General features: G+C 34.9%; 3 protein-coding genes and 1 long non-coding RNA gene across 4 annotated transcripts; 2 read left to right on the forward strand and 2 right to left on the reverse strand.

The window, feature by feature from the left end:
* Window positions 1–145: 145 nt before the first annotated feature.
* LOC121249025 (14-3-3-like protein A) lies at window positions 146–4,164 on the reverse strand. The gene is given in 6 exon segments (XM_041147667.1): window positions 146–404; window positions 1,003–1,119; window positions 2,224–2,346; window positions 2,525–2,733; window positions 2,736–3,037; window positions 4,007–4,164. Coding segments are annotated over 5 exon segments (918 nt in total). The 5' UTR covers window positions 3,010–3,037; window positions 4,007–4,164; the 3' UTR covers window positions 146–209.
* Window positions 488–20,084, forward strand: LOC121249038. Its single transcript, XR_005937573.1, has 3 exons — window positions 488–620; window positions 16,471–16,476; window positions 20,073–20,084. It is a non-coding gene; the product is annotated as an uncharacterized LOC121249038 (long non-coding RNA).
* LOC121249035 (uncharacterized protein DDB_G0275933-like) lies at window positions 5,908–9,150 on the forward strand. The gene is made up of 3 exons (XM_041147676.1): window positions 5,908–6,099; window positions 6,702–6,849; window positions 8,884–9,150. Exons 1-3 carry the CDS (start codon window positions 6,045–6,047, stop codon window positions 8,963–8,965), a joined length of 285 nt encoding a protein of 94 aa, XP_041003610.1. The 5' UTR covers window positions 5,908–6,044; the 3' UTR covers window positions 8,966–9,150.
* LOC121249018 (T-complex protein 1 subunit zeta 1-like) lies at window positions 10,680–17,614 on the reverse strand. Its single transcript, XM_041147653.1, has 15 exons — window positions 17,356–17,614; window positions 17,131–17,194; window positions 16,278–16,413; window positions 15,413–15,564; window positions 14,952–14,999; window positions 14,702–14,794; window positions 13,870–13,976; window positions 13,351–13,465; window positions 13,138–13,224; window positions 12,754–12,958; window positions 12,547–12,641; window positions 11,863–11,930; window positions 11,621–11,729; window positions 11,389–11,507; window positions 10,680–11,009 (listed from the first exon to the last, which is right to left on the reverse strand). The coding sequence occupies exons 1-15, from the start codon at window positions 17,487–17,489 to the stop codon at window positions 10,934–10,936; spliced, it is 1,608 nt and encodes a 535-aa protein (XP_041003587.1). The 5' UTR covers window positions 17,490–17,614; the 3' UTR covers window positions 10,680–10,933.
* Window positions 20,085–24,445: the final 4,361 nt, after the last annotated feature.

Raw genomic sequence — 24,445 nt, forward strand, 5'->3', positions numbered from 1 at the left:
TCTTGATATGAAGGATAATTCCAGCCAAGAAAAGGGCATAAACAAGTTAGGCAAAAACAGAACGTAAAAACAAAGAGACCAAAATTGCCATGCACCTGGTACTAAAAAAGGCACCAATTTCAGCACTTAATCATTACCACATAACTCAAACACCAAACCACATTCTTCCCATCAATAAATAAAAGCACATATTCATATCTGCGAACAATTCAATCCCGAGTGCCGCTGTAAGCACTCAAGATCATCAGTTGGTTACGAAATCCTACTACAACCCACATGCCATCTAGGTAGAAGGTTTCAAGATTCAAAGTACAGGGTACATTTCCTATGAACTTATCACTGCGGCGGCTGCCCTCCCCTGACTCACGCTTAGATGCTTCCTTAATCTCGTCCCCAGTGTCATCCTGAAAAAATCCACACGCATTAAGGAACAGTGAAAAACCAATAAGAAAAATTGAAAAGGAAACAATAATATGCAGCTGCAAGTATGCACCCCAAGCAACCACTCCAAATGGATAGAGTATGACTTGGGTCGATGTGTACAGTGACCAGAATCACTAAAAAATTCGTCATTTTTGACACTTAGAAGCTAATGCACTGAGTAACAGCTTTAAGACCCAGTCAACACGTTTACTGGTGGGCTAAAGGTACCCAAGATGGAAAGTTTTCGCAAACGTGGTTGAAACACTGTTTGGTCAAATCTACTAATGATGTTTTTTATCCCAGTACAATTGAGGTTTAGACAAACTAAACCAAGCTCAGACCAGCTTACCTTTCACAAATGGAAAATTCAGAACAAGAGAAAAAGTACTAGTTTAGTGCACAAAATTTAAGCTGCTAACAATGACAGACGATAGATTTCCGATTTATGTTCAGGATGATGGCATGGCAGGTTTGGACATCAATGTTTTAAAATACGTATAGACACCCACTTTTTAGACAAGGTGAGTGAGACGTAATAGGTATGCATGCTGGCACACAATTAGAGAGAGAGAGAGAGACCGTGATGTCAGAAGTCCACAAAGTCAGATTGTCTCGGAGAAGTTGCATGATTAATGTACTGTCCTTGTATGACTCCTCACCCAATGTATCCAATTCGGATATAGCCTCATCAAAGGCCTGCCAAATATCAGGGGAAGAGAATGAGAAAAGTTTTTTAAAAGCACAGATTAAACAATTTGGTCGCCATCCAACCTTGTGATTGGATTTAATCCTTCATGTCAAGATTTGGCAAAACTTCACACATCCAAAACTAAAATTTACAAATGCCATGAACTTAAAATTAAATAGAAAGTTGTTAAAAAAAACTATATAGAAAGTTCAGAACCTTAACAGAAGCAAGAGTCAAGACTAACAAGTTGAAAGAGAAAATCGATACAAATAGGTTCAGACAACCAACATGCGGAGGACCAAAGTCATCTAGAGAAAATCAAAGGATATCCACAATGAAATGTGAAAAAAAAAAAAACTAACTTTCAGTTCCAAGCATAGCTATTAGCTACCATCTTTCACACCCTAAAAACAACCAAAGGGAAAGAGGATACAAAATATAACTACTAACATATTATGAAAGAAAATAGTTAAATCAACAAGCTTAGCTGAAATTTAAATGATGTTAATAGTTTTTACGGAGGATGTACCAGCTGTAGTTCAGCCTATTTTATTTGTGGATTACATTCCATGATTTCAAATGAAATGTTATCTTTTGTCAAAAAGGAAAAAAAAAAAAAAAAAAGGGAAAATTCAAATCTAAGGTTTGCATTTCAACAAAGAAACTTGGCATTAGAACAAGTGGAACAACCTTATCTGAAAAGGTTATTACCAGATTGCTTTGGATAGAAGTAAACTCAAACCAAACAGAACTGTTAGACCACGTACAGCAATAAGAACAGTCAAATGAGTAACTGCAAGGAAACCATTGGTTTAACAAGGCATCATGTGTGTCCCACCCACCCATCTGATACCATGTCAATTATACCAATGGGATTCCATCAAGAGAGTGGATATTTTACTAATAGTGAGAAAAAATCCACATCAGGGTCAAAATAATTGAGCTCCACCATCACCTGCTAAAATATGTATTGGAAGCTTATACCCAAAGTGACCAACAATTATAATAAATTGCAACTGCATCTAGGAAAGGCAATCATGCACATTCTAGTACAGCCTATACAAAAACAAACAACTGCAAAACAAAAAATAAAAACAGCTGAGAAAAATTACCTGCTTTGCAAGATTGCAAGCACGATCAGGTGAGTTAAGGATTTCATAATAGAACACAGAGAAGTTAAGTGCAAGACCCAGTCTTATTGGGTGAGTAGGAGCAAGCTCTGCAAGTGCGATGTCCTGCATCAAAGACAGGAGCAGGTTCAGAAATCACCATTACAAAAATACACTAATATACTAAAATAATTAGAAAATGAGTAATGAATATAAGAGCCTCAGCCAGGTACCTGTGGTAAACTAACAAACCTAGCTGAGTAGATTTGTAAGCCAACAAACCTACCAACAGCAAAAAACCTACCTGCGCAGACTTGTAAGCCAACAAGGTGCTCTCAGCAGCTTCCTTCCTTTCAGCTCCAGTCTTAAACTCAGCCAGGTACCTGTGGTAATCACCCTTCATCTTGAGATAAAACACCTTTGACTCGGCAGATGAGGCCGATGGGATGAGATGTGACTCAAGAAGACTCAAAATGCCATCACAGATCTTGCTCAGCTCGGATTCAATCTTGCCCTGTACTCCTTGATGATTGCAACATGGTCTTCATTTCCCCTACTTTCCTCCTTTTGCTCAATGGAGGAGATGATCCTCCATGAAGCCCTTCTGGCCCCAATCACGTTCTTGTAAGCCACAGAGAGAAGGTTCCTTTCCTCCACAGACAACTCTTCAACGTCTACTGTCTTTGCAACTTTCTCCATGAACTCAACCATTTCTTCATAACGTTCGGCCTGCTCGGCCAACTTAGCCATATACACATTATCCTCGCGTGAAGATTCAGCTGGCGACATCTGTGCTCTACCAAACAATTGCTTTAGTCTGCAAGTCAATCCAAAATAATCTTGATATTTTTTTAAAGGTAAAAACAACATCTCCTAGATATTACACAGCCTAAATCAAACACTAATAAGTTCATAACTACTTCACAGAAGACTAAATCTTCCTGGTTGCTAAAATATATTGGGAAGCAAAATAAAATAGAGGAATTGGAATATTATGAGACCTGTTCCTATGTAAAGAAAAATTAAGCACGACCCTAAGTTGCAGACATAAATTGAGCACGATGAGGATAACTATGGGTTCTCCTAGAAAGCCAAACCTTAAGATTCTCAATCATTGGTCAATGGACATTGCATAGCAATCCGTTACCATTCGTATAAAAATGGGAAGCAATAATAAATTACTCGCTGTATGGTTTGCTGAATCATCCGAGAAAGAAAAGAGACATTCTGCATTACAAACAGTTTAAACAAATCTGTGTTTCCTTCCTAAAAGTTTCAAATCCTACCAGAACACGTTTATTTTCTTTCCAAGCCTCAAATTTCATCGGCACCCAACCAGATCAGATCACACTTAGGGTAACCAAATTAGTATGCTTCTCCAAAGAACGAGAAACTCACAACTATTCCAAACAGTCACGTTACGCTCACTTCAGTAAGGGTGATCATACTCCCTATATCAAACATCAATGAAACCGAGATTCATCCGGTTTTTCCTTCTCCTTCCTTTCACCTTCCTCGAGAACCAATTCAAAAATAGAAATCACGACCATCCTCCCGTAAAATCACGAGCACGAAAAAGTTCAAATCTTACAGATCCAACCAAAAATAGCCAAACAGCAAATGAAACCAAAGCAAACAATAAATCGATCGGAAAGTAAAAGTAGATCTCGAATTACCAACCTACAAGAGGCACATATATACGAAAACAAACAAAAGTCCACCAGATCTAACCCAAACCCTAAACCTACATAGAAAAATAAACCGATCAGAGCGTGAGGGAACGTACCTCTCGAGTTTGCGACGAAGACCCTCTCAGTCTCTCTCTCTTTCTCGGCGCGATAAATCACAGAAATAAATGGAGATGAGAAAGCCAACGAAGGGAGGGGTTGTGCCTTGCGGTGCTTAAAAATGGTCGCCACGAGAGAAAGAGAGAGAGGAAGAGTGGTCCAATAAAAACGCGACATATGGTCGCTAACGGAGAATCCGTGGTAGGTTTTTTTTTTTTTTTTTTTTTTTGAATGAGAGAGATAGCTAGCAGCCTAGCATGAGCTTCTTTGTGTGTGTCTTGCGTTAGTGTTGACCGTCAACAGACCAAAGGTGCCACGTCATCGTTGCGTCCTTTTTTGGAAGTTGGAGTGGAAGGCTAGCAAGTGGCAAGGCAAGTTGCACGCGCTGACGATGCACCCTTGACTGGACCCAACCTCCGTATTGACGCCGTTTTCCATCGTATTTTTCTCTGTGTTTTGTAGTGAGATATAACTTAAAAAGTTTATTAATAGTTTTATGATGTTATTTGGGAATTTGTTTTCCGTTTGACAGTGAATTATTAACTTAATAAGCTAGACGTGACTAGTGATTTAAATTTCAATTTAAATTATAAAGTTAGAGGAACATAAATTTGTAAAATATGAAAACATAGAGTTAAAATTTTAGATTCATAATAATAATAATATTATTATTATTTCTTATAAGCAACTTTTAATACTTTAGTGTATAAAACCTGGCATTTTTTTTTTTTTTTAACGTAAGGAGAGTTTCGAATCTAAATTTTTTATTTAAAGAATCGGATCATATATCATTAAACCATCAAATTTTTGACAAAATCTCGCAAATTACAACTTAGAGGTTTGTGGATGATTTGAATTCAGTCCGCCCTATAAGTTTCTTTCCAATTAGGGTGCGTTTGGTTACTAAACTCACCTCAATTCATCTCAACTCATCATTACAATTTTTTTAAATTTTAATACAAAATATAATAAACAATTCAACTTTTTCAAATTTTAAAATAATAATAATATTAAAAAATAATATTCTAACAATATTTTATCATCACAATTCAACTCAACTTAACTCACTTTAACATCCACACACACCCATGTTATCATCAATGACAATGGACAAAATCCACCCCACTTTCACACTAATATTGTAAAAAGGGAGAAGGAAAAGTGGTTGAGGCTTAATTTTCAATAAATGACAAGTTCAGAGAGTCATGCCATCGCATTAATGTGATGATTGCGTTGGCAGTTAACAGCATTAGTTGGAAGGCACCAATATTTTTTTTTTTTGAAATCGGAAGGCACCCAATTAAGACAAACATGATAATATGAAAAAATATATTTTCATGCAAATATTCAAAGACCAAGTTTTCTTTCAAATTAGATTCTTTCTCTTAGCATGTACTGTTAAATAATCATGTATCATTGAATGTGATACAGCTCAACTGCTTTTTCCTGCAGGTTGATGTGTCCATAGGTTTTTATAGAAAAATAATAGAGATATAATTATTTTTATAATTTTTTTATATAAATATATGTTATATTAAGAATATTTTTATAAAATAAAATTATTTTATAAAAATATTTTTATTTTAAAATATAGTTATATAAAGAGTTGTATATATATATATATATATATATCATTATTCATGTTTTCAGTCCAAAAGTCAAAACTGGGCATGATCAGACACCCAAGCTGCCCAAGACTTTTTTTTCCAAGTAGAAATAGAAATGCTTTCAAATATCTCACCTTATCTTGTGCCGAACATTACGGACCCGTACACTGCCCAAGTATTTTAACAAATGATAGCTTGGCCCAAATTACGCACAATATGGCCCAATATTACAGCCCAGTAAAAGGCTCACTTATCTTACACCATTGAACTGAAAACTCGAAGACCCAGTCACCCAGTTATCTTTACATGGCGAGTATATTAAAGCTCTGTACTCGGCAATGGCGAACGAACAGGCTAGGCCACTGGCATTAGAAAACCCAGAGGACTCGGTGGAACGCAGCAGCTAGACCTTTGAAAGCTTTCTTCCTCAATGGGAATCGTACAGGAGGCACGGGAGAATCACGTCAAGAAGAAAGTAGAAGAAGGTAATGAATTCTCTTCACGTAAAACCCTAAATCCACCCCCCCCCCGGGATTTGGTTGCCGAGAGAAACGATAATGTAGTAAAATATTATTGAGGAAAATTAATTCAATTCATTATCTGGATTTGGAGACAAATGGAGCGGTGAAAAGATTACTTCAGAACTCGCGATTCTCCAAGTTTCTCACCGTTCTCACTGTTCTCAACAACCGTACATGCGGTTTTCCTTACTCTGATTTCATGGAAGCTCAGTGAACTCTCTTGCTACATTTACAACTCTAAAAGCTTTAAGAGCCAAAAAAAAAATGCTATTATTTAGTTCTTTTGTTATGCACAACTGTTCCATGAAATAATCAAGGAAAACGAGGTGAAATTCAGTGTTTACTGGTTTTTGCTTTATTGAAGAAAATTTGACGGTGAATATCATATGTAATACGTCTTTTTATGCAATTCTTATTGTTTATCGGATTATTATGTTTGCTAGAGATTTACCTATCGAAAAAAAAAAAAAAAATTATGTTTGCTAGAGATTTCAGTTTGGAACTGTTTGTTGTCATGATATAGGCGTTAACGAGCTAATAAGTGTCTGTTATGCCTAACATATCAGCTTTAAGAAGCAAAATGAAGACGAAGGCGCTTAAGGAGTGTGACCAATACACTTCGAAGTATGCTCAATGCGCTGTGGGAAGAACGTTATCTGTTGTTTGGCAGTGTCGGAAACAAGCTAAAGAATTGAATGACTGCCTCCATCATTAGTGAGTGAGATTTCGGATATCAGAAACAAGCTATTTGTATCGCCATTTCACTTCATTGCTTTTGATGTTTTTGGTATAATTCTTCTCATCTGCCACTATTCATCACCCCACACCCCACACTCTATTAAAAACACCCATATATTCTATGAAAAAGCTAAAGGCGTGAAGTGAGTGAACAGTAGCTGATACATAGTAAATCTCATTCACTTGTTTTAATATAGTGAGATTAGGGTCCCGTTATAGACCTGCAAGGGAACACTTGAGTTAATGACATCGTGAGGAGTGTGAACCATGACCCGTATTCTGCCAGTAGATCGCTCATTTGATATATATATTAAAAAAAAAAAAAAGCTCCAAATGTGACAGTGAATGCTGGCATGCCTTGTTGAATTTCATAACCTCGAAAGTTACCTTTGGACCTGTTCTGTGGCCATTCTGCGATACATGTCTTACATTTGTGATATGTCTGGCTATTTTGCCATTGCCTAATTTTAATTTTAGTGTTTGAAATTTCAGTGGTTTCTAGATACCATTTTATCAAAAGAGTACATAGTGGCTTTGATGCTAGAAAAGTGATTTTCGTTGTTGGCACATGACACTGGAACTTTCCAACTTCATAACCTCCTCGAAAGCTTTCTGATGGAAAAGAAATATAACCACAGTGGTCGTTTATGCTCAGGAAACTTTAACACTGGTGTTTCTGTTTTGAAAGCGATCTAACTATAGGTTGGTGTGTGGCTGGGTGAAATTATTTAGAGGAAAAACAATATAGACGGGGAACCCCCAAAAAAAGGGCCCACTTTGCACTTTTTAAGCTGCAATTTGTAATCATTTTTTTGGAAGTTCAGACAAGCCACCACCACATATGCTATGTGCATTTATAAGGATGGATCCTCTGCGCAGTCAAAGTTAATGAGTTCAAAATCAATATTCCAGTCTCAAGTAATCTCTTTATGTATTCTCTGGTGTATTTGGAATGAACGTAATGAGAGACTTTTTGAGGATCATGAACGCTCATTGGAAGAGTTTAGGAGTTTTTTTGGGAAGACTTTGTTTGTGTGGGCCATTGCTCTTGATTTGAACGGTCTCAACTTTCACGATTTCCTTGTAACTGTTTCTAATTCTTAACTTGGTGTATTCACATGTATACTTCTAGTGTACCTGGGCTATGCCTACCTTTATTTCAATAGAATAACTTATTACTTATAAAAAAAAAAAAAGTAATCTCTTTTTTTTCCTCCACCTGGCCAATTCTTCATAAACGTCAGTATAAATAAAGGTCTGATGAGTAAGATTCAGTTTTGATATTTGTTAAATGATGATTGATATGATGTGGTGTTGTTCCCCGTCCATTTAGCTTTTGAAGTTGGCCATGGTACATGAATGCCAACTAGTTGCAACTGGCTCTTGAATGCATTAGTTAGCATGAATCAAAACCTAATTCAGAACTTCATATTCTAATATTCATTACATCTTTATTCTCAATTCAATGCTAGCTGTAGAATTGTAGGTTAGTTTATGGCTTCCATTCACGTTCTAATCGTCCTAGTTGAGCTTTCAAGAGTTTTGTAGTGACAAAACCTCTTAACTTGTAACTAGATGCTCTTTTTCACATACTTCTTGTGTACTTGGATTTACACTTGTATAAAGTTTCAATCAATTTATCTTATCAAAGAATTTTTTGTAGTGACAAAAGCTACTGGTTGTAGACCCTTGGAAGCGTATCTCTCTGTTATAGTTACTTTTACAAGTTCCATTCTAAAGATTCTTCAGATTTAAAATACTTATAAAAAAAAAAGATTCTTCAGATTTAAAATGCCAGTGCCAGCTTTTCTTTGCTTTAGTTCACACTGGACAGCTGCTGTATGCTCATGCAGAAATCATTTGTTGCTGTTTGGATAATTCTTGTATATAGCAAGAATTGAATTATGATTCAGAATATATGAAGGATAGAGATTTGAAAGAAAAAGTCAGAAGTACTTTGATGTTTATGACTATAAATTTTCAAATATCTTACAGCCTTAGATTTTGCAGCACCAATGATGCCGTTTTAGAAGAAATGAAGAGAGAATACACGCTCCAACAGGAGGCCAAGGGATCTGCAGGAGTACTCTAAAGCTCATTCTTTTCAATAACGCCCTTTTCATGGTATTGCATTTTACACCCTTTTTATCAAATGCGGTGATGCATATTTTGCTGCAACTGGGGTTTGTTTCGCATATTTACTAGTTGCTTGTTTTAATTTTGTGCTGAAGCCGTTTGGCCGGAAAGTACGAGTTATTAAAACTTCATGTTTGGTTATAAGTTACAAGTTACAACTAGGAAACGGTCTGCTTATAAGAACTTTCTGACAGATTGTGAAAGGTAGCAAATACCTTCAACTTCTCTAATTGATGCCCAAAATACACATTTATGAAAGCGCCTAGTCCCTAGATTGTTTCCCTCTCTAGCTGCAGTGCTCTTTCCATTTTAGAACCCTTGATCATTTCTCTTGAACCAACACAGATTGCTTTTATGGAGTATAGTCTCCGAAAATACTAGGGCTGTGCAAAAATGGCATTTGGCCCGATCCGTCTGAGATACCTGATTTGTCCGACCCGAACAGACACGGGTTCATCAGATCAAAACTTAATACCGGGTTTTATACAATGCAACCTGTTGAAACCGAAAAATACTTTGTCGAATTACATGAAAAACATCTTAGACTCTCTTCTCCCCACTACTAATCAAGCTGTTTCTTACCTCGGCGAAGTACTCAATGTAGAGAAAACTTTTGCGATCTATACTCTTAGAATTCTGACGAAACTCAGTTGAAATGACGGATTCAATCTTGCGTCAATCTTCGGCAGATTTTGAACGAGCTACTCGCAAAAACTCGTCGATCTTGCGTCGATCTTCAACGGATTCCCCACTGCTAATTAGACTCACCAAGAAATCAACAAGTTTTACATTTTTCTCTGAGAATAAATCAAGCAAGTTACTGTTTTACATTTAATTTTCTTATTCTGTTGAATATATCCTTTAAGGTCTCAAAGACCTGTACAAGGTTCTACCCAAAGCCTCTGCTTCCTTCTGAGGTGTGTCAATGATTTCAAAGAAAATTAAATATATCTCAAAGAAAATGAAATACATCATAAGCTTCATCATCAGTGAGGCATTCGACAAATTCCAGAGGTAGAAGCGACGATCTGCGGTGGGCCTTGACCACCCTCGACTTCGAGGACTATGTGGAGCCCCTCAAGGTGTACCTACAGAGGGAGGGTGGGTTTGGGAGGGGAAAGGTTGAGTTGCAGAGAAGAGGAAGAGGAGGAACGGACGATGTGGGAGAGGTTGAGTTTGCAAAGGAGCAAGAGACGGGCGTGGGTCTGCAAATGAAGGTAAATGGGTGAAAGATCGAAAACGATAAAAAGCAAGACGAACGGGTTCGACCTGATTCGACATTTACGAGTCGGGTCAAGTCGAGCTAAAACCGTCTTCCCTGTGTGTTGGGTCGGGTCCAAATTTGATCGGACTAGGTCTCTGTGCAGCCCTAGAAAATACCATCTTTTTAAAGTAGCTCACTCTGTCTCTATGCTTAAAGCACGGGAACCCAGCAAATCCACAAACATAAAATCGTGGAATTTTCCAGTACTGATATACACAGTGATTCTCAATGTACGGATGAAAGGGTAATAGGCGATAAATGAAAGTGTCGATTTTCATGTTAAATGCCTTTCTGTCGACTTCAATCTCAATCTCTCTGCTAAACCTTCCAGAACTTACAATGACCGATGATATTTTTTTATGGATGGCACAAACAAGCATATATACCGATATAAAGCATCGAGAGCTCAAATGAAAGTGGTGCCATTCTAGACAATGAAAAGTCATAAATGATAGAAGTGCCCGTAATACATTACTCGTGACAGGCACCCGCTACAACAGCTAAACTTTCCGAAATGATAATCATGGCACGAAATACACACTTGAATAAAAAAATCCCACATCAGATGTAAACTGAGACTCGCTAATAAAGATCCTCAAAAAAAAACAAAGCCTCCCTTAACATCAAGCAAATTCCAAAATTCTCAAAGCATATCACGAGCTAATTTGGCTTTCGCATATTACGTCCAGCACGAATTACTTCATCCACCAGTAGCAACTGGGATGCGATTACAGGCCTGCAAGCAGAATCACATTTGTTCATGGCGGCAGAAAACAATGGGCAAAGGCGGATTGACAGCTTAAAAGAAATCGGGGAAAAACAGATTTTTCAATATGCTTTCATATTGATAGGTCATGATTTTTTGGTGGAGATAAAAGCTACCGTTCTTCTCTAGGTAATATAGCTCATTAGGTCAAACTATGAACAAGAAACTCGTTAATATCCCTAAAGGCTTCAGGCATTGTCTTTTTCCCAAAAAAAAAAAAAGAAAGTGTACAGAGAGAGAGAGGAGGGGGGGTTGGGGGAAGAGAGAGAGAGAGAGAGATTGAAATTCAAAAGAGGCGACGAAAGAGAATAATTATAGCAGCAAAATCCCAATAATAATTCCCACATACCCGGAGTTTATGATCTGGCGCTTCACAGAGTAGTTATCAAAAATACCCTCCATTTTGGGGTCGATAGGTTCTCCCGTGTGCTGGTTTAATCCCACGATATTTCCATGTTCGTGCTCTCCCTGAACATGCAGATGGCATTACAATGCTCAAACATGCTTATTCTTCACTTTCCCCCCTTCTTTAATAAAGGGAACAAAAAGAACGTAAATAATAAATTTCAAAGCGGGTATACCGTAAGAGCAATGATCACATCTTGAGTGTCAAGCCCAGAGTTCTCAGCAAGTGTCTTGGGAACCACAAGAAGCGCATCAGCAAAAGCTTGAACACCAAGTTGAGCACGCTGATCCAAGTTTGTAAAACCAAATATGATTAGAAGTAAATATTTTTTCACAGGTAAACCACATGTTTTGAAAGAAATTCTATGATTCAAAACATTTTTATGAGTAGGGGAAACTTTTGGAGACATTTTGTTACCCTTGAACAGTCTTCTTTACTTCATTTACAAGGTATTGGTTGGCTGCGACTTCAAAAGCTCCGGCACCCTGAATAAAAGACAAAAAACACACCTTAAATCATCTTAAAATATAAACCAGCTGAATATGTAAACCACATTTTCTGAGAAGCAAAAATGTAAGGATGGGGTAAAGGTTAGCCTTAGAAGCTAAGAATATGCAAAAAATGACCAATGCTAACACTACCAGGTCAATCAGTGCCTAACAAGCAATTAAGATAAACATTTTGTGCAGTTTGCATGGACATTAAGATAAATATTATCCAGGAATTTTTTTTTTATCGGTAAACCAAATTTTATTCATCGTAAGAATAGGCAAAAGCTTAGGTATAACTATCCAGGAAATTAATAAAATGCAATCCTAGAATGATATTTATTTGTATCATGGACATTATAATGGTACGTTTGGGTAGTGAAGTGATCTCAGAAGATCTGTGAATAGTAGTGAAAAAATGATAAAATATTGAATAATAGTGAATAGTAGTAAAAAGTAGTGCAAAAAATAATGATAGAATATTAAATAGTAGTGGAGTGATATAAGATACTCCATCCAGGAGATTAGTAAAATGATTATTTATTAAAATTGGTGTGATAGAAAGTTCAAATCTTCATGCAAATTCTAAGAAACTTCTATAGAGGCAACTCACTAAAACAACAGCTTCGTCTTCAATAGTATTTTTCACAGCCCTCAAGCCATCACGAACAGCATCCTTTATTTGGGCAATGGTATGGTCGTTAGGCCCTGAACATTATAGAAGTCGATGAGGATTCAATCACAACTGAATGGCAAAGGCTAAAAAAAAGCATGTCACTTCAGCCTCCAGGTCAAGTGGTTACAAAAATAGTTCAAGTACCTTTTATTAAGATCGTACAAGAAAGAGGGTTCTTCACATTCTCAACGAAGGTATACTTCTCCTCCCCAAGGATATGTTCATAGACCAGTCCAGCCCAACCAAGGCAGTCAGGAGTCAAATCATCTACAGAATTTACTGCCTCACCTCCACAGGCCAAAACCAACCGTTCCATATTTCTCCTCTTTGCTCTTCGGAGTGCAATTATCTAGAAAATCAGTGGATTTAACAAATACAAAATAAGTCTCCCTCTTTTTTCACTAATATTCATTGCGGATTAAATTTAGTGACAAAAAGTAATAATTACTAAAGCATAGGCTACATTTAGACACTAACAGAGACCAATCAATAGATGCTGAAAAATAACATAAACATGTTAAGACTTACCCCTGCTCTTGCAAGAAGGTCAAGTGATGGGGGATCAATTCCCTTTTGATTAATGACAACAAAGTTATAGTCATTAGCAGCACAAACCTGCATAAACAAAAGTTATAAACTGCAGATGCAACGTACCCACATTTAGATCCTCAAAGGCATTCTTATCACAAAAATAAAAAATAAAAAATAAAAAATAAAATGAAAACATCCTGAAGTGACAACCTTATTTTTCAGGTCAATGATTTTTTGAACTCTTTCATCAACCTGACGCCTTTCGGCTGCAACCATTGCCTCTCTCTGCTCTGCATTTGAGTAGAAAAAGCCTGCATTTATTTCACTGAGAGGAAACTATCATTTCAACATGTCCACGCACATATATTGAGAATATCAAGTGATATTAACTTATTACTTGTGCAAAAAAAAAAAAAAAAAAACACCTATAACCCCGATCAAATTGTTGATCAACAAGAACAAAAAGAAAAATAATATATGCATCTATCGATTATATTTTCCTTAGAGAGCAATATACATTATATTATTTCTGAGGAAAGATGACATTACATAGCTATTTCTACTTGTTAATTACCAAAACTAATTTTTATCTTCTTGAAAATCTATACACACCTAACATTTATAAGTAATCTAAAAACTAACATTGAAATAAAAAAACCAAATCCTCCAAAACCTCAACATATGTAGTCTGATTTCCTTCCTTAATTGAATATACGTCTCCATACTCACCTTTTATCATACTCCAAAGAGACATTGGATGTCAAAATGTAACAATTCTCAGCTCGTCGCTTCATATCAGGATGTCGGGAGCCATGATCAAGGACAAGACCCTCAACCTACAAAAGAACATGATTTGAGACGCGAACCTGTATGATATTGAAATGTAACTCATGAATAATATAATCGAAGCTATTGTTAAGCTTACACCGTATAAAGATACCATTCATAATTTTTTTTATATAGTAAGATACCGTTCATAATTTTTTTATATAGGTAAACCATTCATAGATTATATGGTAAAAGAGCAATGGAAGCCTTGCGACTGCCAAGTGTCTTCCTAATAGTGTGAGAAAAGACTTCAGCCGCCAAAAATAATAGATGCACCATCACATACTTCCTTAAGCTTCTATATTTATTATAAGAAAATTGCTAACAACATTCCTGCCCATCAAACACAAATGACAGTCCAGGCAGAACGCTTACAAAAGCATTGTTCAATTGTGATCAACACTCTTGCCCATAAAAAGTGAATCCAAAGATAAATGTGCATTAAAAAAAGTAAATATAAAGAAAAAATTACCAACCCACCACTGACTTGAAAAATAAAATAGAACATCATAAGCAAATGAAGGTTTTTCTGAGGTAGCAGGTAACCTCCAATTGATGCTGAAAACAATCATACAAGCAAGAATTCCAAGCAATCAAGGATCTTGCATATGCCTTGGGTTAATAAGTTGCAACTTTTTCAGTAAGTATATAATACAAAAATCCATAACTATTTTATATTCCTTGGAAGAGAAGGACCAGAAAGCAGACCAACAACTATAAATTATAAACATACCAAGCGAGTGTCAACATCAAATTTATGACGCATGTGCATGATCTCCACCATAAACAGATCGATGGCTTCCTCAGGCTTGCGAATGCAAAGCACCTGTCACATACAAATAGTTATTACACACCAATATGCAAAGGTCTTGCACAAAATCTAACTGCATGATCCAGTTAACGAGATGAACATAGGAGGTTATGTAGTATAATTATCAGTCTCTCATTCTACCATTAATAAATTTCAACATCTTCAAACTCACCGCATTGACAACTATATCAGTCAATTGATCTGCAAGTGCTTCATACAACTGTAGACAGAAAAAATGGTCAATAATACATTAAAAAGGTAGGTTAATACAACTCAATAGTTTTGAGTGGCACAATACCCATGGCTTTATCCTCCACCTCTTTTTTGGAAAAAGGAGGGGAGGAGGTGCCATTTGATCAAAATACCATTTGATGAACAGTGAAAATTAGATCGAACAATTTATTTCATTTAAATTTTAGCTGAAAGAAATAAAAGCTAAGGCAAACCCCATGCCACTTCATTGTTTTTTTATCGGTAAACAAAATTTTATTGATCGTAAGAATAGGCAAGAACCTAATTATACAGGACATATAAAAGAGCATAGCGTATCTGTGCTCAAGTATATACAAGATCCTAAGTATACCCCATCTTTTTTACACGGAAAAAGAAAATAAAAGAGACATTACAAGTTACCTTAGTTCTGAGTGTTGTCCTTGCTACCATTTTCAGAATCTCTTTGTCAGGCTCATCGCCCATAACAACTGAACTCTTGAATTTCTCAAGAAATTGAAGGGTTGCTCTTTTAGCAATCTCAAAACCGTCAACCAATACACGGGGATGCATTCCTAGAACAAGCAGGTCTCAACAATGTACATAATAAAGGAGTGACAAGAAAAAATAAAATATCTTGCTTGTAAACTCCATGTGTACTTGGGCTATGCCTATTTACTTGCCTTAATAAAACTTCTTATTACTTATAAAAAAAAATATCTTTCAAGCCTTGCTTTGAGGAGAAAACTCATAACCATAAAAAAGCTTTCCTCATCTTTCTTCAAGGGAAAAATTCTTTTGGAAAAACCTGGCAACACTAACTCATTTTCTACTTGGGCTAGTAAAATCCCGACTACCTATATGGAATGTGATACAAATTGAAGATGTTTCTAGCATAACAAGGCTGTCAATTTATTTCATAACTGTAGAGTAAATATTGGGAGCTTAAGTAGATATCCCATCCTTCAACACAATAGCAATTTCGGTTAACCTTTAAAAAACACACTATTAGTTTATATTATTCATCCTACTTTTTAAAAAAGGTTACAACATAATCAAGCTAAGTTTAAACATGATTCCTACTTGGATTGAGCTCAAGCAACCCAAACAAGCTCAAGTCGAGCTTGAGCTTGAGTTAAATATAATCAAATCAAGTTTGACAAGGCATTACTTGCTTGAATTTGGCTCAATTACAGCCCAAGGTGAAAGAGAACCAGAAATTATCTTTTGGATTTTATATTATTTGATGCAACTGAGTTCACAATTTTACTTTGAATAGCATCCTGACCTTCATCAATGTAACGTTCTGATTGTTTCATAAGCTCGCCAATAAAAAGCACAGTAGAAGTTGTGCCATCTCCACTGATATCATCTTGGGCAACAGCTGTTCTAGCAATCATAATTGCTGTAGGGCTTTGAATTTGCTGTGATCATTGACGAAACGTCAAACAATGAAGCAGTATTTAGAAAAATACATAAAGTAGAGTGTTTAATCCATTGCCCAGTAATTCTGCATAAATTTTAAACACAAGCATCTGCATGTTCAGGAGGAAGTAATAATCTGCGATCACTAACATTCAATAAAAAATTATTTTTCTATATTAGTCCAATGTCCTCAATACAAAAAAAATAAAACAAACTTTAATCCTAATTAAATTGTGCCAAGCTCTACAGGTCCTCATCAACTAAACAAAGTCTGTCAAGTATATTCTCTTGCATCCTTATATCCAATCTAAAATCATACTGTCTTTCCCTATTTATCACATCCTTCTACTTTTTTTTGATAAGTCACATCCTTCTACTTTAAAAAGAATAAATAGTAATAATAACACAAGCATATCCTTCTTCACCACATCTATCCTCTGTTCACCACATTCTTCTTGGGTTCTTAACCCTAGATAATTCGATTTTACAAATAAAAATTCAAAATAGTTCGGAGTTATTAAATTTTCTATGCACGTAGAGGCAGTATATGAAGCAAATGGCACTCAAATAAATACTCAGATATATTTTTAAAAAATTCAATAAACGCTACAGTTTAATGGTTCTACCACGTGCTGCACAGATTGCACCGTAAACTAAAAATTCCAAAAGATCTAGGGTTTACGAGAAAGATAGGAGGAGAGAAATAGAGAACTAACCATTTCCTTCAAGAGAGTGTTGCCGTCTTTAGTGAGTTTGATGTCGCCTGCCCCACCAACAAGCCTGGAAAAGAAAATATGAGAAAATCAGAGAAAAAAAATGGGGGAATATATATATATATTTGATCGGTAAAAGTAAGCAATATATATAGAGAGAGGGATATATATATATATATATATATAGAGAGAGAGAGAGAGAGAGAGAGAGAGGGAGAAAAGATGTACATCTTGATGGTGCCCTTGGGGCCGAGGTTGGTCTTGAGGACGTCCTGCAAGCCTTTGGCAGCATTGATGTTCATGTGCAGTGCCGCCGATTTGTTCAGAACCTCCGCGTTTGGATTCAGCACTCTCAGCGACATTTTCGGCTGCTTGAGGTGTATTCCTAATGTTTGCGAAGAGAAGGAACTGAGTTTGCCTAGGGGACTGAGGAGGAGGAGAGAAGCAAGAGTTTTGAGGGTTTTGGTGCTTTTTCTCGAAGGCCCTCCAAAAAGAGAAATCGAAACCCAGATGGACGCTAGCCAGCAAACATATGAAACTAAGCTAAAAATCATTTGGGCTTGAGACGAGGATATTCTTACACCAGGATCAGACTCTTTTAGGCCCATCTCTGAAACAACCCAAGAATTTAAAATGTTCCTTTTTGAAGAGTCCTTTATACTGCATGCACTTATTATAATACTCCCTAGGTCAAACTAGCTTCTTCTTCTTCTTTTTTTTTTTTTGGAATATCAAGGTCAAATCTAGCTGAAGACTTGGTAATAGCCAATTGCTTTTGGTCAATAGGATCGAAATTCTGAAATTCATCAAATTTGGATAATATTATATATATATATATATCTGTCTCTATTATATAAGAGCCTATCTCGTGTAAACAGTAATAAACAATAATTTTCTTATCCTTCCGTGTATAGTCCGTGTTATGTCTTTTTTTCATTCTATTATATTCTTTTGTATCCGTTTAAGTTAGAATTTTTTTATCTTTTTGGTGCAGGTGATAAGGTGTGCAACTTTAGTCTTTTTTTTCTTTTCTCTTTCAATCTTTATTGGTGTTGTGTCAGGGATGGGGATGGAATTGCGTCAATCAATTTTTATTTTTTCACATCTTTATCTGTTGAATGTTAGGATGTTTTGGGTTTATTATTTTTGTCTTTTTATGTTTTTCAAGTTGTGTTAGTACAAAATTTATGATTAAAATGTTATGTTAATTTGTCATACAAAATTTATGATTAAGAAGTTTTTAATTTCGTTGACTGTGATGTTATTGGAGTTTCTGATACACTGATACTGTCATTTTAATTATAGGGAAGGAAATTGCTAGTCTCTGTATGCTAGTATTTTTTTGTGTCAATACACTATTTTTATGTTTTTTCTCTATATGCTGGTCTCTGTATGCTTTTTCTCTTCTGCAAGTTGCATCAGTGTATGCGTATAGGCAATTATGACTGTTTACATCTTTAAATTTAAAAAAAAAAACTATAAAAAAACTTGTGCTCACCAGTAAAAATAAAATAAAATAAAAAAAGATAAAAAATCACAAAACCATTAAAAAAATATTCTTAATCAATAGGTATAAAAAAACTTCTTCATTACTGAAAAAAATAAAATCAAATCTATGCATGTCTTATGCCCGTTCATGGTCTTGTTATTGCACTTTCCTACAAAGTAAAATAAAATACAAATCAGAAAGATTTTTAAGAAGAATACATCTGCGTGGCTAAAAAAAACTGTGCCCTTTACTGAACAAAAAAAAAAAAAAAAACATATGCATGCATGATTTCACGAGTTTTTTTTCATATTTGGTTTGAGAGTTTTTCTTTTCTCATATATGGCTTGGTTGGTTTTACAGTTTTTGATTGGTTTTGCAGTAGTCTGATGGGTGATAGGTTGCCTGGGAGGAGATGGGACATTGCACTTTAAAAGATAACGTGTTGTGTTCATCTTTAGGAGAGTTCATAAATCTTTAGTATTTTCATCTTGTGTTCTTTGTTTCCTTCCAGATATTTTTCCTCATTACAAGTGGTTTTCTGGAAAACTTTTTTTGTATTTTTTACTTATCATCTCTTCTATTGTTTTCTATTTTTTTCTTTTACTGGTTTTTAATGTTTACTGCTGGTTTTTATTGGTGATTTATTTTCAGCTGTTTTTCCAGTTCTCTAAGGTGTTATTGGCTAAGGATTTCCAAAGCTGAAACTTTCTGGTGTTTGATCATTATGAATGCATGGTTGTTTAGTGTAGTATTTTCTTATGGTTGTTTAGTGTAGTATTTTATGACTTCCTTTTTTTTTTTTGTTCGTTGGTTACTACAGTATTTAGTATTTTCTGTGGGTTATTTTTGGTAGTTTGTTTTCAGGTCTTGTTGGTTGAGGGCTTTTAGAGCTGGACATTTCTGGTTCTTATCTTTGTAAGTGTATGGTGTTATTTATTTTGTCACGTCGTTTGTTCTATAATTTATTTTTTTAATTTTATTTATTTATTTATATTTTATTTTATACTATTTATGGGGCAACACTTTGATTAATGAAAATGGTGCATGTGTTATTCTATTTATTCAATAATAGTGCATGTGTATTGTGTGATTTAATGGTGACCTAAAAATCTTAACTTTTTATGTAGGGTTGGATATATAATGGTTACACGAACCTTTCATAAAATGGTGCATGTGCAAGTGTTGCCCCATACTATTTATTTATTTTTATTCTATTTATTTGTTCTATTGTTATTCTATTTATTTATTCTATTGTTATTCTATTAATGAAAATGCATCTGAAAACCCTATCTACAAAAGAGGATATGTAATAACCTTATTTACAACAGATAATATATTGGTAAGAAATCAAACAAAAATTACTACAGAAAAAAAAAATATTGGAGCACACTTAACAGATAACTGGTTTAATTCAAACCCAACACAATGTACAATATATAGAGAGATATAATAGAAGTTGTGAAAACAGAATTTTTTAAAATTCCTGTTTTTATTAAATAAAATAGAAATCTTGTTTTATCTAGAAAAGCTAAAAATAAAACATAATCTAGGAAACTCATTGTAAAAAAAGGGCACAAATTGTAGCACAAATTAATAATTTCTTGCCTTTTATTTCAGATTCTTATAGATTTGTCAAATATAATATTATTTTGCTGCAATCAATCTAATTTTTGGAATATGTTTTATATATTTTGAGTGTTTGTGTCGGTGGGCATTCTATATATAAAATTGTGAAATTGGTTAAACAAAAGGAAGACAGTTGAAGGTAACATTCAGATCAGATACAAAAACATTGTGAGGTTTGGTTGGCTATGTAAGGACTTGGAGAAGCAGAAAATGTGAGGCAAACTAGATGCAATTATGCCATTTTCTTAAAGTTATAAACCCAATTATAAAACTCTAATAACACAAACTCAATCACAAAACCCTAATAACACAAACACAATTACAAAAATCCTAAATTTTGGATTCAAAAATCCTAATAAAACAAATACATTATACCATCTACCAGATTTGAGATTTCAAAGTAATTTTAATAACACAAACCCAATCATAAAACCCTAACAATACAAATATAATTACAAAAATCCAAAATTTCGGATTTGAAAACTAATAAAATAAATGCAATATATCATATACCAGATTTGAGATTTCAAAACAATTTTTAAAACACAAAAACAACTTACTGTGGCGAATCGAAGACAAAGAGAGTGAGGTGAGGCCGAGGGTCTGTGTGTGGTAGCATTGGTAGGCTGCGGTTAGGTTATGTGCGACGGAGAGTAGGGCTAAGGGACGAGAGAGTGAGGCTGAGGAAGAGAACGAGAGACAAGAGAGTGAGGTAGATTTTCTAATCACAAAACTCTAATAACACAAACACAATCACAAAAATCCTAATAAAACAAATACATTATACCATCTACCATATTTGAGATTTCAAAATAATTTCAAAAACACAAAAACAACTTACCGTGAAGAATCGAAGATAGAGAGAGTGAGGTGAGGCCAAGGGTCTGTGCGTAGTAGCATTGGTAGGCTTGGGCTAAGTTATGTGCTATAGAGAATGGGGCTAAGAGACGAGAGAGTGAGGCTGAGGAAGAGAGATGAGAGATGAGAGAACGAGGTAGATTGCAAAGAGACAGAGATGAGAGAGCGGGGCAGATTGCAGAGTGAGACAGAGACGAGAGAGTGAGGCGAGAGAGTTGAGGAAGGGAGTGAAATGGGAAATGAGTGTCTGGCACACGGGGAGGGGGGGAGGGGGAGGAAAAGATAGGGTTTTTACCTATTTGTGGCAAAACGACAGCGTTTAGGGAGAGGGGCTGGATTCCCTTTGGCACACGAGTTGGGCCCTTCACACATACACCATCGGCCCAACAATAATAAAACTCGCCCAAACATTACACACAACCCACCAGCACAAAAGGCCCATGAAATTAAAGAGCCAATAATAATATAAAATATTATTAAAAAGTTGAAGTTTATTTAATATATTATTATGGCACATAAGGCCCAATCCGAAAAATCAAAATAATATATAAGAAAACACATTAACATAAATTACACAACAACTTTTGCAATAGTAAAATAAAATAATGAAGACGATCATAATAATAATAATAAAAGTTTGAAACTAAAGAGCCAATAATAATATAAAATATTATTAGAAAATTGAAGTTTATATAATATATTATTGTGACATAGAAAGCCCAGTCCGAAAAACGAAAATAATATATAAGAAAACACCTTTACACAAAATACACAACAACTTTTATAATAGTAAAATAAAATAATGAAAATGATAATAATAATAATAATAATAATAATAATTTGAAATTAAAGAGCCAATAATAATATAAAATATTATTAGAAAATTGAAATTTATATAATATATTATTATGACACAGAAGGCCCAATCTGAAAAATCAAAATAATATATAAGAAAATACCTTAACACAAAATACACAACAACTTTTGTAATAGTAAAATAAAATAATAAAGATGATCATAATAATAATAAAAAAATTAAAATTAAAGAGTCAATAATAATATAAAATATTATTAGAAAGTATAAAAAATGCATTACTATTCAATATTGGCTCATCGTCGAACTAGGTAAACATGCTTTGCACATTATTCCGACCTAATAATGCTTTGCACATTAGTCCGACCTAATAATTTGAAATTGAAGTTTATATATATGAGTCAATCCTAACTCATCCATCTAGTTAAACGTATCAGATTCTTCGACTCTAATCCATTATTGGATTTGAAGGTAACATAAAAGATAAATAAATAAAAAATTATCAACCCCAATTCATATTGATATTGATATATGGACTCAAATGAGAATATTTTATATTCCTCTAAAAGAGTCATTTTTTAGGAGTTTTTTTGTACTTTATAATGCTCTAGGTCAAAATCAATTGGTCTGGGTCAATAAAATCAGAAATTCATGTTTTCCTGTAAATTGGGATAATATATATATATTGAAAAATGCTATTCTAACAGATGGGATAGACCGATGGAGTAGACCAATGCTTTTTTTTTTAATAGTTAAAAAAAGTGACTATTAGTAAATATATGTATTTTAAGGAAAAAAATTATTTAAAGATGTTTAAAAATGTTTGAAAGAAAATAAAAGAAAAAAAATTACAAATTAAATGCCAGTCCATTATATCGGTTGGCTTTTTCGGTTCAAGTAACAGTGTCCTATATATATATTATATATATATATATGAGCCAATCCTAACTCATCCATCTAATTAAACAAATCAGATTCTTGGACTCTAATTCATTGTCAAATTTGCAGGTTACATAAAAAATTATCGGCCCTAATTGATATTTGTATTGATATTGATGTTATATCTTATAGAAATGGGAGGAGCTACCAGCCGGATGGATGTAAAATGAAGTTTTACTAATAACAATATGACACGTAGAAGCTTCACCAAGATGAAGAATAGAAGGGCATGTAGTGTATCCGATTCACTGTGCCCTTCTTCCCCCTCCCAAATAACCCCGATTCATTGTGCCCTTCCAAAAAAAAAACCCGATTTCCCCCACCCTTCCCTCATTGCTCATCGTCCCCCCTCCCAATCTGTTCGCCTCTCTATCCACCGTCGATCTCACTAAGATACTCTCTCTCTCTCTCCCTCTCTCGAATGTCTCACCATCTCTTTCAGAATATCCATCTTTAAGTTGCATTCATCGCAAAGTGGCACAATGGTCACCTGTTTCTCACCACCACCACCATCAAAACTCCATATTCTTGGAGGAAGATTAGAAGATCTTCAAAGAACAGAAAATGTCTCAACCTTATGTGAGGAATTGTTGTGCAACATAAGAATGATTCTCAACCCCCTATACCAACTACCAAACGGACCTATGAACCTATTATGAAATTAATTGTTCAAAGGACCCCAAGATTCATAATGTTGAAGGTGCCGAATTCTTTGAGTAAAGGTTATGAAATTTGTAGATTGAAAATTTTCAAATTACAATTTGCAATCTATTTTGATAAATATTGTACATGAATATATGTAGTTCTTGGAGAAAAAAAAAAACTTATGCTATCAGGATTTGTTGGGCTGAATGCAGGGACAGAGTTTCTTTCTCTGCTGGTGAAATGGCAGAAGATGGGGGGTGGGTTCGATGAATTGATCCATCTATAGTGGGTTCGTAGTGGGTTCCAAAAATGCGATGGGATTGGTTCGAGAAGAAAGAGCAAGTGAAATATTGCTAATAAGTTATTTCTCTGCTTTATGGAGATCTGGAAGCTCCAAACTGCTATTTGAACTCCGGCCACTTGGCTCGGTTTGGGTTGAGAGTAATCTCAACCTATCTCATCTTATTTCATCTCATCGTTACAATTTTCACAAATTTATATATAAAATATAATAAACAATTCAATTTTTTCAAAACTCAAAACAATAATAATATTAAAAAATAATATTCTAATAATATTTTATTCAATTTTTAATTTTCATCTCAATGTTCCTACCTCGCATCTTTGACTAACTTAGCTGCCATCTAATCATATATTCCTGCTTTTGGAGATACAGAACCAAAAGATGGTGTTCAATTAATTAATTCTACATATATCTACGCTGCCACTTCATAACAAACTTAATTAGCTGCCTTTGGCCTTGTTACAGTGGTTACTGACCTTATCATGTGGAAAATTAAGTGCCCTTTTGTACCCATGCATTTACCATAATTAGATCAAGTTCATCATCTAAGATTTCATCATCCAGTACCGCGCGCGTCCGCTCTATCTTTTTCTTGGGTTACTCTCTCCCTCAGTGCATGGATAGAGGTGGTCCAAAAAGGAGG

This window comes from Juglans microcarpa x Juglans regia, chromosome 2D, assembly GCF_004785595.1.
Source record: "Juglans microcarpa x Juglans regia isolate MS1-56 chromosome 2D, Jm3101_v1.0, whole genome shotgun sequence".
NCBI lineage: Eukaryota > Viridiplantae > Streptophyta > Magnoliopsida > Fagales > Juglandaceae > Juglans > Juglans microcarpa x Juglans regia.